This window comes from Plasmodium malariae (assembly GCF_900090045.1).
Source record: "Plasmodium malariae genome assembly, chromosome: 10".
NCBI lineage: Eukaryota > Apicomplexa > Aconoidasida > Haemosporida > Plasmodiidae > Plasmodium > Plasmodium malariae.
In genome coordinates this window covers 885,261-900,118 of record NC_041784.1, presented here as the reverse complement: position 1 = coordinate 900,118, position 14,858 = coordinate 885,261, and the positions used below count along the sequence as shown (strand labels likewise).

At 27.5% G+C, this 14,858-nt stretch overlaps 2 protein-coding genes across 2 annotated transcripts; one reads left to right on the top strand and one right to left on the bottom strand.

Annotated features, from left to right (window-relative positions):
- Positions 1-3,040: 3,040 nt before the first annotated feature.
- Positions 3,041-9,560, top strand: PmUG01_10029000 (conserved Plasmodium protein, unknown function; the record flags this gene model as incomplete). Its single annotated transcript, XM_029005481.1, has 10 exons — positions 3,041-3,537; positions 3,654-3,711; positions 3,879-3,963; positions 4,462-4,555; positions 4,709-4,780; positions 4,905-6,460; positions 7,112-7,797; positions 8,079-8,765; positions 8,994-9,048; positions 9,277-9,560. 10 exons carry the CDS (start codon positions 3,041-3,043, stop codon positions 9,558-9,560), a joined length of 4,074 nt encoding a protein of 1,357 aa, XP_028862065.1.
- Positions 9,561-11,891: 2,331 nt separating this feature from the next.
- On the bottom strand, positions 11,892-13,274 carry GAP40 (glideosome-associated protein 40, putative; the record flags this gene model as incomplete). Its single annotated transcript, XM_029005480.1, has 1 exon — positions 11,892-13,274. The coding sequence occupies one exon, from the start codon at positions 13,272-13,274 to the stop codon at positions 11,892-11,894; it is 1,383 nt and encodes a 460-aa protein (XP_028862064.1).
- Positions 13,275-14,858: the final 1,584 nt, after the last annotated feature.

Here is a 14,858-nt window from a genome sequence, read left to right as displayed (position 1 = left end):
TTATCAATTTCTGCGTGAACATCAACTTATAGTGATAAACTAACATGTTAAACGATGAAGATAATACTACTGTGAAAGGACAAAAAATAAAAATATACCTGCAATGAACATACATACACATATTATGAACTCCTTTATAGTACATTGCGTGTAGTTAAATAATAAATAAAATAATTTTTTTTTTTGTTTTTTTTTGGAGAATAGACAGTATACCTCTTTACTAATTTTTAATTAGATGTTTTTGAGTAAAATGTAGCTCACACAAAAATAGTAAATATTGGCCGGAACAGTTTTATCGAAATATGTCCTTTTTCATCATGCGTTCTTTCCGTCATTCCTTTTTTTTTCTTTTTTTTTTTTTATAAAAAATGCGGAGGAAATTTAAAGCAGTCATGGAAGATAGACGTAGGTGTGCATACAATGTGTATAGGAGCAAAGTAAAATAAGAAGTACGTAAAAAAAAAAAAAAGAAGCATATATTTATATATATAGGTATATATACGTGTACATATTACACATGTATGTTATAAATACATAAGCAAAACATATGATATAAATATATACTGTAAACTTTCCTTATGAACATGATCTATTAGCATGCCTTATGAGCATTATACTTAATCATTCTTTTTAAGCTTTTGTTATACATACTCTTTTAAAACATGCATTATACACACCCTTTTTAAATACCCCTTTTAAACGCCCCTTTAAACATGACCTATAAATACGCAATACAAATGAATATTATAATTATGAGCATTCCTTTTTAACTTCACTAAAAATGAAAAATGAACTACCCTTTCTTTTTTTTTCTCTTTTTTTTTTTTTTTAATATTCCCAAATAGCAATATAACTTTAGTAATATTTAACTTGGATTTTGTAATTTCCTTAATTTTAAATAAGAGCTTTTCACCTGCACAAGTCATAAATTATATGCACCGTTACGAATTTGTTAATTCCAACTGTATAATATCTGTATAAGTTAATTTGATTATTAACTTATATTTTTTTTTTTGAAATTTTTTTTATTTGAAGCATATTAACAAAACAGGTATATCTGCTTCTTATTATATTTTTCCTTTTTTTATGAACAATTCAGCTCTTTGTCTTTCTTAAAAAAGAGTATCTACATGCACACAAATTTATGAATGTTTTTTTGAGTTACATATTTTTGTGTAGTGTATGTGATAAGAAAACATAATATTGTAGTAGTATTTGTTTAGGTAGACTTTATCGTAATTCCTACTATTATTATGATGATATTAGCATGATGATAATGTTGTTATTAGTACTATTAATACTACTATAATCATTGCTACTATTATAATTATTACTACTTTGATTATTATATTTTTTAATATGATGATTATCATCCTTATTATTAGGCTGATGTTATTATGACCATACGTTGAACACAGTGCAAATACATAAGCAACAGTAAAAAAAGGAAAGGCACAAAAAAAAAAAAAAAAATTGCTGTTATGGTATAGTTGTAATATATGGCACTGAGTAAATATATTATCATCCAAAGTACAAGTTGTAATTGTAACGACATATTTTGAGGATGTTTTAGATTTTATAAGAATTCAAATGTCTTTTTATTTTATATAATATATTTATAATTTAATACTTAATTTTTATTCAAAATACTGGGCCTTGTAACTTTGTAAAATAGTTTATGCAGCGCGGAATGGCTTGGGAGGATAACTCGTTATACATAGGCGTGCATATATATGTATATATGTACGTAGGTATTATGTACGTAGGTATATATGGGCACGTAGGTATATATGGGCACGTAGGTATATATGGGCACGTAGGTATATATGTACGTAGGTATATATGGGCACGTAGGTATATATGGGCACGTAGGTATTTATATTTATATTTATGTGCAGAATATGTGAGAATATTTAACCGATCGAGTAAAATAGAAAAAATTGTTCACTTAGCTTTTGGGTTTTTTGAAAAATAGACATCTGAAAAATTGAATTTGTAATCATGTGTGTTACACTCTATCATACAATTCATTAGTCCCTTTGCTACTCTACATGTTTATTTTTTTTCCTGACTCCTTATTCAATTTTGTTTACTGTAGTTTAGCTTAGCTTTGTTTATTTTATTTACTCGCTGACGTGTTTTTAACTTTTTTTTTTTTTTTTTTTCCTGTAATAATACAGATCAAGTCATATAAAATAATTGGTCAATTTTTTTTTTTTTTTTTTTTTTTTTTTTTTTTTGTTGGAGTATACATACACCATATGTAATAGTTGTATTCCAAATTATCTCGATAAATGGAAAAAAAAAAAAAAAAATGTATAAAACTAAGTAGTTTTAAAATGTAAGAAAAATAAGACCTAAATACGGTTTTTGCAAATCTGTTTATTTTTTTCTCATCTTTTTTAATATTTGATACATGAAAAAATGAAAAAAATTACATGTACCTTTAACATACGTGCTTTGTATTTGTATTTGTATATGTATATGTATATGTGTACATATATGTACAAATATATACATACACACTAGAACACACACACACATATAAATTAATATATGCTTATGTATGCGTATAAAGCACAATCCTTATACTTTTAATACTCTAGGTCAGAAGAGAGGAAAAAGAATTTACTCGTTGATTAAGAAAAGAAAGTGTACATGATATGTTTTTAATTTTATGATGGTTTCAATTTACAAAACGTTACATTGCTCATTCTACAATTGACGATTCGAAAAGAGTAAACGAAAAGACAACAAACATACGTGTATGTATGTATATATGTGCGTATGTATGCATACATACGTACATATATATACATATATGCGCATTCTTCATGCTTAGATAAAAAATATTTTTATCTCTGAAAACAAGTAAACAAAAAAAAAAAAAAAAAAAGGAAGAGGAAAAAATAAAAAAGCACAGTTAAAAATTCTCACTTGGGTTATCTATATAATAAACACACAAAGTAGACATTTTTTTTTGAAAAATATTTCCTTTTTTTTTTTTTTAAGTAACATGGATAAAAATATAAAGTTAAGTATGAGTGATACCAAATCGCGTCTACTGAGTTTCTTGACGAATAATAAAGTAGGATTCTTCCAGGAACAGGCAGAATCGAAAAATGTCCACACACCTACAGAAGTTGACAAGTTGAACGAAAATGCAGCGAGTACTAATGAGAAAGTCTTGTGTGACAAAACAAATGCAGATATTAAAAGTTGCTTGAACAATAATCATAATAGTGTTAATCATAGTAAAGATAATCATAGTAAAGATAATCATAGTAAAGATAATTATAGTAAAGATAATCATAGTAAAGATAATCATAGTAAAGATAATCATAGTAAAGATAATCATAGTAAAGATAATCATAGTAAAGATAATAATAGTAAAGATAATTATAGTAAAGATAATAATAATAAAGATAATCATAATAATAGTAATAATAATGACGATGAAAAAGAAAATTTAAAAAAAAAGAAAAGCGGAACAGTTTTAAGTAAAAGAAATGAAAATTCTATGTTCTCAACTGAAAAGTAAGATGTTACAACAACAAAAAAAAAAAAAAATTATTTAAAAATATTGGGCCCTTCTAAATTTTTTGAACTCTAAAAATTTGCTAATCACAACAAATGCTTCAATCTTTTTGTAGTAAGGAAGAAGCTAATGTTGAAACGTCAGTGGTGGAAGAGAACGCCAAAGAGATATCAGTAAAAATTTATGCGTATGGGCTTATATGTTTGTATGTACATGTGCATGTATTCTAGTATTTATATATGCATTAATAAATATGTGTATGGGTATATGTATATTTATTATAAGACAAGTAACCTATGAAAAAAAAAAAAAAAAAATGAATTTGTTCTTTTCATACCAGGAAAGTCAACGTGATAGTCATAAAAGTGGAACAACTGAGCGTGCAAAATTAGAAGAAGATATATCATCATCGAACAAAAAATCAAGTATATTTTCAAATTACATAACGACAACGGGAAAAAAAATACAACTTATATATGTGCATTATATATATGTATATATATGGCCATATTAATATACAGATAAATGAGGCGTTAATGTGGTGTTAAACATCGATAAATCTTTGCTTAACGAGAGCACACTTCGTTTTCCTACTGTTGCAAAGTTGACAAGTCATAATGGCTTATTTTTTTATTTATTCGCATATTTATTAATTTATTTGTTTATTTGTTTATTTGTTTATTTGTTTAATTGTTTATTTGTTTATTTGTTTATTTGTTTTTTTATTCTTTTGTTTAATTGTTTGTTTATTTACTTGTTTATTTTATTTTATTTTATTTTAATTTTTTTGTTAAATGGTTATCGTTTGCGTTTCGTGCGCATAAAAACGCTTGCGCAAAAAAATATGAACAAAAATTTTTATGCACATGTCATAATTTTCTAAAATAGCTAGCTAATTTTGTTGTCAATTTTGCATTTCACAGGTCAGAATAATTTCTCAGACGCGGCGTATATAAAAAGCCTTAGAGACGAGATTGAAGAAAGAGCAACAGGATTAGAACCCTTCCCCAAATATGAGTACGACGTAACACACTTTTATGCACATATATAAATAAATATGTATACATTTATATTTATGTATGTACATATGTGCATACCGTTTCTGGCTACTGTCTAAAATGCACAGTGCATATATTTTTTTCTTTTTTTTTTTTTCTTTTTCTTTTTTAGGAGTAAGCTAAATCCAGTTGCGCCGGAATTCAAGCCAAAAAACTCGTTGTACATATACCAGAAGATTCAACAGTATGCAAATAAAAAGGCTTAGCATATAAACATGCACACATACATACGAAAAAAAAAAAAAAATTTGAAAGAAACAAAAATGTATGGAAAACCAATGCACAATATTCCTCTGCATTTTTTATAGGCATACAAAAAAGAACATAATATTATTAATAAAATCATTCGGATACAAAGGAATTAAACTAGAAAACATTTCCGGGGAATACTGCAAAAAATATAATGCACTTTTGAATCTAAGCCATGCAGGATTTACCAACATTTACGATTTGTTGAGAAGTTTGGATCACTGCCTAATATATGAAGAAGTGCAAGAAGAGGGGAAGAAGGGGGGAAAAAAAGAAGTAAAAGCGGAAGTAAAGGAGTTAGACGAAAAAGGGAAACGCACAAAAGAAGAGGGCATAAATGCGGAAGACACAAATGTAGAAGGTGCAAATGAGCAAGATACGAACGTTCAAAGTGAAACGAACAAAGGGACGCTCCAACAAGCAGAGGTTGGACATCTCGCTCAGAAAAGTGATAAACAGGGAAATGAACAAGTGCAGGATGATAATGATTACTTACAAGATAAGGGAAATAATAAGGAAAACACCAAAGTGCTGGAAAAAAATTTAATAATAAAATATAAAACGCCTAAAATGAATGAGGAAAGACAATTTTTTGTAAAAATAATTTTAGGTACACTTGCTGAATGTACTAATTATAACTCAAAACTAAGTGATGAAGAAACATCAATAAATAGTAGTCTCTCATTAACTAAACTACAACAAGAAGTGAAAAAAATATTCGGATCGTCTTTTAATTTAAAGGCATTACAAATTCGTTGTGGTATAGATAAGCTGCAACCATTTTTAGAAGAAATACAAGAAATACAATTATTTTTTATATCTAATGATATAAAAGTTCGAATAACTCCTCAAACATTCGACTGGAAAATTCCAAAGCTAAGGTACATAAAATCATTAACAAGTAATGATATGAAGCCGAATAAATCCCCCTCTTCCAAATTAAATAGTAAGAAATATAATATTTCTTCACAATATACTATGAGCAAAGGTTATAGTTATAATTCTTTCAATGGAGAGGAAAGTACATTCAATATACCTTACAGTAGGAACAAGAACTCTTTTGATAGTATCCTACAGCTAAGAAAAACAATGGATTCTAATAATAACATAAAAAATAAGCAATTTACATCTAATTTAGATACTTTATTGTCTTCCTCCAAAGCGCATAAAAATAAATGGAAAGGAATGTTATTCGGGGAGGACTTCAACGAGTGCACAAATGAACTCAGTTCGAACCTGCTCAGCAGAATAAATAGTAGCAACAACAGTAACATAAACAGTAACATAAACAGTAACATAAACAGTATTATAAACAATAACATCAACAGTAATGGTAATATTAATAGTAACAGCAATACGAATATTAATAGCACTGCCAACATTAATAGCAATAGCAGCATCAAGACTAGTAATTTCTCGAGCGACCTATTGAACAGATGTACTACTAACATATTTCTTACAAACAAAGATAAGTGTAGTAAAACCTACTTGCCTAAAATATTAACGAAAATGCAGTTGCATATTCTCTTATTCCAGCTAATAGTTATCATATCAGAAAGGCAAAAAATTGAATGGAAGCAGATAAACAAAATAAAGGATCAAATACTCAAGTCAAGTAATAGCTCTTAAACACACTTTACATATATGTCTGAGAAATGCACTTGTTAGTATGTCATTACGTACTACATTTGTAATTGTGTTAACCTGTTTTTTATCTTTATGTTCTGTGTGTTGTTGAGGTGGACTGTACGTGTTTACGCGGTTGCACTGTAAGTGTTATTCTTGCACGTAAATAGTTATCTTCATGCGAATCCACACTCTATTTATACTTCTCTATCATGCACTTGCTTTTATTTCGTTGTTCGTACATCTAGCTAAGGAAGGCCATAAATAAAAATTTAAATGGCATGAGTTACAGAAGCACTTTTGAATTGACTTTCTTTTTCTCTGTAGTTTGTTTCTCTGCGATTATGTACATGTGTACAAGTACATGTTTATATTTTTTTCTATGTACGATTGTAAATGAACTACGTAATACGCGCAGATGTTTTCTAACCCTACTTGCACATCTGTCCTACCCACTACTTTTTAGCAAAAAGACACTAAAGATTATGCGCATATTATGCATACATATATGTATATATGTGCATGTATATATGCATATGTATATGTAGAAGTATGTGTAGCCGTATACGTATATGTATTTGTATACATATATGTATGTGTACACATATACATCTCCTTCTCCCCTTCCTTAAACCACCAGATAGCAGAGCATATACATGCGATGACGAAGAAGGGGTGTACTTCGAACTGAGCAAAGAAGAAACGTGCACAAGCAAGAAAGAAGGCAATGTAAATAATGTAAAAGGGGTAAATGTGGACAGTCAGAAAACGGATAAAAAAAGAAATAACATTTTGGACATATTAAACAATTCAGGGACAACTGCTTCATCTGAATATTTAAATGAGAGTTATAAAACTCAGGATACTTCAAACCTGTACAAGTCAGAAAGTTTAACAAGTGATAAATGTACAAAGGACTCAGATTTTTTTAATTCTTACGAAAGGGAGAAAAATGAAAATTTAAATAACAGAGAAAATCAAGATGGTAGCGCAAATCCAAATGACAGTGCAAATCCAAATGAGCAGCTGATAGGTGTGTTTGTTTCATCAATTAAAAGCGAATGGAACAAGATATACTCAGATCAATACCCCTTGAGTTTTTACCTTAATTATTTTAAAATCAAAAAATTAAGAAGGCTGTTAGAAGAGATACCTAATATAATTATAGCAGGATATGGTAGAACTATGCAAGTGTTCACCTTAGATTCAGCTCAAGATTATTATGATAATTTATTTCCTGATAAACCCACGAACTTTAAAATATTTACTAAATCGAAATTTACATCTCTCAGTAGTTCTCATTATTTCAAGGACGCGACTTACAAGGTTTGTATTCTTGTTGACCCCATTGGCACAATATTGTGTCTAAGTGCGGCATAACAGCAGTGTATTCCCATATTTACATGGAATTTTTGTTCACGTCCTTATTGCACATTTTTCTTTATACATGTGTTTATATCTACATGCACATGTTTTTATGCGTATATGTAACCCTCCCTCTGACGCTACAAGTGCCTACTTATTGTGTCCAATTAAGCACTCAAGTATTTTGCTCACTTCTTATCAATTCTTTTCCACTTCCTTACCATGCCTTTCTCATTTCTTAGGACATAGCCGACGCATGTGTTAGTGGACAGACTGATAACGTGCTGAACATTTTAGGAGAAAATTATACGGACCCTCCCCAGTTGAGTGGTAATAAAATTTATAATAAACCCATGCAAAAGTGGAACAAGAAAGAGAATCATTATAACAACATGGATTGTTATAGAGATATAAATAAGAATAACTACAGATATGAAGATATGGAAAAAAAGAAAAAAAAAAATTTATTATTTAAAAATGAAAATTTAGAGATGTTACGATATCATTTATATAAACTACTATACAATTTAGTTATACATGTTTGTAAAAAGCAAAATTCTTTATTCTTAAAATATAAAGAGAATGGAATTATACTAAGTGAGTACGAAATGAATAAACAGTTATGTGGTCCTGTTTATTATTCCTGTGACTTAACATATGAAGATTTTATTATATCTAAAAAATCATTTTTTGAAAAGGATCAGATATCAAAAAATGTATATCTCTTAGCACAACATGGTATATATGGAATCAAATTTATACATCTAACAAATGAATGGTTTAAGTTATATACATGTGAATTACGTCCTTTGATGAAAATATGTAACTATGAAAAAATTGGTGAAATGATATGTAGCATGCCAAATGTACTAGTTGCAGGGGAGGGCTTTGATACGAAATATATACCCAACACGCAGCTAGAGGTTAAGGTAACCAGGAGACAAAAAAAAAAAAAAAAAAAAAAAAAAAAAAAAAAAAAAAAAAAATGCGCATGTACCTTGTCCATATAAGAGGCGCCTTGAAGGGGCATTTTCCTGGTGTTTCCTAAGTGTATATATTCTCACGTGTGGGCACACCCGTACACACGCACATACATACATATATATATATGCTTACATGGGTGTACATGCATACATATATTTACTTTTTTCTTAAAGCCTAAGTATTTTAACAGCTTCGCCACGGGGATTACTACGAAAATGCCTTCCGACAGTATGCACAATAATTTTAAAAAGCCTTTAATTTTTGGTGTATCAAGAGAATACGCGCATATATGAGGATATGCACATATGAATATATATGGATATGTACACATATATAGGCATGCATATACATATATATATACATAAGTGCACTTATGTACACATGTACGCGTGTGCACAAACCCCAAATCTTTCACACGGTTTATGTTTCATTCCTCTTTTTTTTTCATATCCCCAGATTTCGGTAACAACAAAATCAAATATCAAAAATTTCATCAAGCAGATACAAACCTTTCGACAAATAGAAACGTGGCATGTGAAAGTATAATGGGATTACTGTTTCCTAATATTATTTCTCAAAGGAGTGCCAATATGCCAAAAAAATTTAGCAGTAGGACTACTAACTTTAGAGAACATAATGATTATAAAAAGAATAAATCAGCATTTCCCGACGTGTACAACTCATACTCATTTAATAACGATATAAAGATAAATCATCTATTTAAAAACCTACAGCAGTGATACATGCACTTACGCGGGCATTTATGCGCACGTACATATATACACACATGTATATATATATATATATATATATATATATATATATATATATATATATATATATATATATATATATAATTTATTTACGTACAAGTACTTTTTTTTTTTTTTTCTCTTCTGTGTATATATAATATACATCATATCTCAACTTACGCAAGATGAGGCTTCTACAAATAGCACATTTTTTTTGCACTATTTGGTGCACTACTTTTTAATTAATTAATTAATTAATTAGTTAATTCGTTCTTTTTTTTTCTTCCCTTCCTTATGTATTATATTTTATACGAAGAGCACCTTATTTTATTATGCACACAAATATATAAATCATGCATGTACGAACATTTATAAGAACATCTGAGTGAAGTTATGGCATTCTTGTATCAAGGAATGTCTACATGTGTAATTAGAAAAAAGAAAAAAAAAAATAAAAAATAAAAATACATAATAGATGTTTACTTTTTGTTCAAATTATGTATTTCAACTTTGGTATAAAAATAAAAAAATAAACTAAAATAAAATCGACACAAATATGTAACTCCAAGGAAAAAGAAAAATATCCGCACATGTGTAAACGCACAAAAAAAGGAGGAAAACAAATACATATATATGTACGTGCATACATACATGTGCATGCATATTAATATGTATAAATATAAAAAGAAAATATACATATGGTAAAAAATGGAGAGGCAAACAGATCAAAATGTCGTATATGTGTCTACATTTATGTACACAATAACTTCAGAGAATGGCAAAAACATGTGTAATGAACAGTCAATCCTACAACATAGTGAGAGCATGTGCATAGGTGAGTAGACAAAAAGGGAAATTGCTTACTTAAATATTTAATATTCTTCGTTCTACACTTTTCCTTTTGTCACTCTGCATATACTAAAATAATTGTTAATACGTATCTTTGTTCTTAAAAATTTATAAACTTAGCGTTATTGTATTTAGAGAAACTTATATATGTATATATGTATATTTATGGATGATACATTTTGGAAACAATTTGACACTAATAATAAAAAAAAAAAAAAAAAAAAAAAAAAAAAAAATATATATATATATATATATATATATATATATATATATATATATATATATACAAAATGTGCAATATATAATATATAATTTTAATGTACGTAATAATAATAATAATGGTAATAAAAATTGTAATAAAAATAGCACCAAAAAGTACAACAAAAAAAAAGACCAAAAATTATAATGAAAAAAAGACCAGAAATTACAATGAAAAAAAAACCGTAAGTTACAATGAATATAACAATAAAAAGTATAAAAAAAGGAAAAAAAAAAAAAAAAAAAAAAAAAAACAAAAAAAAACAAAAAGACAAAAAGGACAAGATAAATAAGAGATTTTTCGTAAAAATCATAAATTCGTTCTTTTTATATGCATTTACATATTTCAATCAATGAAGAAGCAGGTGAGAGAAGGAAAAAAAAAAAAAAAAAAAAAAAAAGAAATATCAGTGAAAATGAATGACAATGAGTAAAAGAAAACAAAATGAACGAAAATATAAACAAACTACGCATTTAACGTAAGCACACATTAAATATTAATCTACCTATCTGCATTAACATTCTTCCGCACTTTCGTTATTTTATTATTATATTATTATATTATTATATTATTATATTATTATATTATTATATTATTATATTATTATATTATTATATTATTATATTATTATATTATTATATTATTATATTATTATAATATTATATTATTATATTATTTTATTATTTTATTATTTTATTATATTGTACTATTTTTTATATCTCTCTCTCTCTCTCTCTCTCTGTATGTTCATTGTCCGGGTTTAAAAAATACACAGTAATAAGTACTACAATTAAAAGTTTACTTCCCCTAATTCAGGAGCATATTACAATGTCTGTTACTGATAAGGCGTTACTTTCGGGACAATAAATGTTCTTATACTCACTTTCTACTATGTGGAACAGCTAGCTATTAAATACTACTTTTGAAAAACTAAAATCAACAACATCATGCGCGGATGTACATATGTGCATATATAAATATGCACGTTTTTACGCGCTTTTTCCTTTTAAAGAATTATGAATTTAAAAAAAAAAATTGTAACTTGAAATTGCGGAACGGTATATTTTTTTAAAGTAGTATTCCTCTACAGTAATAGCAACCAGAGCGCACTATATGCTTATGCATAATACATATATGCATACATATATATATATATATACATAATATGTGCCCCCACTGCTACTCCTGCTGCTACACCCCTTGACCACGCGTCAAGCCTGCGAATCCACCATTTCTTGTTGCTTTGAGGAGTAATTTCTGGACAACTTGGACTTGGTGTGGAAACTCGCACCTCTTTCATTTGCTTTGCGTTCACTTCCCATCCTGCTCTCGTCAGCGGACATTGGATCATTACTTGTTTGATTAGATGAACTATCCATTCTGCTAGTTGTTCCTTTATGAACACTATATTGTTGAGAGCTACTATTTATACTCTCTTTGTCATCATAATTTTGTGAGCCTTGGTAACTTTTGCTATCATTAGAACTAAAAGAACTTTCTTCATCATCTTCATGTTCCCCTCCGGATAAAAATGGTTTGGATGCTTGTGTTCCTTGTCTACTTTTTGCATAATTAGATTTAGATGTTTTCCTCTTACGTTCATCTTCTGCAAGCATATAATCTGATGCATTTAATAATACATCAAATGCTCCAAGGCATCTACCTATAATTACACATATTATAGCTAAGTAACCTTTAAAGGAAGGTGCATTATAAGTCATACCGATAAAAAATACAAATATAATAGATATAATTTCTAAAATTCTCCATGGTCCTTGACCTGTCCTTCTAACTAATCTATTTGAAATAACATTCTTTATAAATGGTAATGTTCCAACTGTTACTAAACAACCCCATGTTTGCCAGGTATGTAATAATGTAATATTATATGGCATATGTGCAAACACTGTCCATTCTCCTGATAATAATATCAATATTGGTAATATTAATACACCAAGTAAATGCTGATTATTATGTAAAGTATTTCCCTTTCCATCTACTAAATGCATAATTTTTTGCATAAACCCAGCTCTAAATATTGCTGAAAATAATGCATATAATAATGCCCATATTATAACTCCTTTTCCTGTTATTTTTGAATCAAAACAGCCAATAATAAATGCAGCTAATAAAAATACAATTGATTTCCATCTTAAAGGCATATATTCTTCTCCGCATCCAATAAAACGAGTAAGATGATGAAAGACAACAGTAAAACTTACAAGTACAGGATAAGATGCTATACAAGGTGTTTTAAATAATAAATAATTCGACAATACAAGCATCAAACAGTAAAAAATAGATGGTACAAATAACACCTTCAACATATTTTCATTAATTTCCACTTTTGGAAAATATGCAAATTTGGGAAATTCACGACCCAGCTCTCCACACACATATGCAACTAATAACCCTTGTGCCAATTGCCACCATGTAACAAAAATAGGATATGGTATAACATCTAAAAATAACCTGTACATAACAAAAACGTTACATAAGGTCAGAGCTACAAATAATATTTCTGCTGTAAGCAACTCCGGGTCTTTAAAATATCTTTCGATATCGTTCCATTCTGGCAAGTTTAGCTTTTCCATCTTACGATTCACGGATTCTTATATATATATATATATATATATATATGTAGGTATATATATATGCTGAGTGTATGAGGGCTGACCATATATGGGCAGTATTTATTTATTTATTGTGTGTGCGTGCGTGGGTATGCTCATGCGCTTGTTTTTTTTTGTTTTTTTTTTTATGTTATTTTTTTCACTTAAATATCTAGTTGTCAAAGTCTATAAAAAAAAAAAAAATAAATAAATAAAAAAATAAGCAGGAAAGAAAACAGAAAGACAAATAAACGAATAAACAAACTAATAAATAATTCTCTGTACTATTTATAGTACACGCTTAGAGATATTATCCCCTATATTTTTATCTTTTTTTAATTTTGTGGTTTTATTTTCCATAAAAGTGTAATAATAACCGCACAAAAAACAAAATATAAATTACTTTCTTTTCTTTTCACTTTTTTTTTTTTTTTTTTTTTTTTTTACTTTTTTAACAAAATTTATATTTTATTTTAATTATATATTAGCTGGTACAGTCATTTTATTAAATTCGTTATTTGTGTGTAAGTAGGTATATTTACACATGCGTAAATTTGTAAATTCGTAAACGCGTAAATGTATTCACATACATACGTACATACATAAGCGTACACACACGTACATATACACATATGCACATATATATATATTATACATATATATATATTATACATATATATATAAATACATACATATATAAATACATACATATATAAATACATACATATATACATACATAATATATATATACATACACATACGTACACATTTGTACTGTACTGCTTAACAAACAATAAAACTGCAATAATGTGAAAAAAAGTAATTTATAAGAAAAAAAAAAAATACTAAAATATATTTTGTGTTATGTAAATGTACAATAACCTAAAAATGTACGTATACACATTTGACATGCGCATTCGATTATTTTTGTTTATTTCAAATTTATTACTCTTAACTTTTAACTTTTAGTTTTTTATTTTTACTTTCACTTTTATTTCTTTTTTACCTTCACTTTTATTTCATTTTTATTTCCCTTTTTATGTTCATTTTAATTTCATTTTTATTTTTTACTTTTAGTTTTCCATTTTTACTATCTTTAATTTCCCTTTATTTTATTTTATTTTATTTTGTATACTAGAATGTAGTTAAACATATCATTTATATATATATATATATATATATATGTACAAAAAAATATACACATTTTAGATATATATAATCGCATGTTTTTCTTTTTATATACCTAATAAAATATCGTAGAATTATTTCCCTCAAATTTATTAGTTTTCCGTTATTTACATATTTATTACTTGTTCATAATTTTTATTCTATTTTTTTTTTTTTTGGTACTTTAAATATTACAGACCTTGAGAGTATTTGCCTAGGTGTGTGTATGTTTGTGTGTGTAAGTGTGTATCTTTGTGCGTGTCTATGTTTGTCTGTTCTTTCTTTTTTTTATTACTTGTTCATAAATTTTCAGTCTACATTTGAAATATATGTATGTATGTTTTTTTTTTTTTTTTTTTTTTTATTCTTTCCTTTTTTTTTTCTTACTGTTAATGTTAT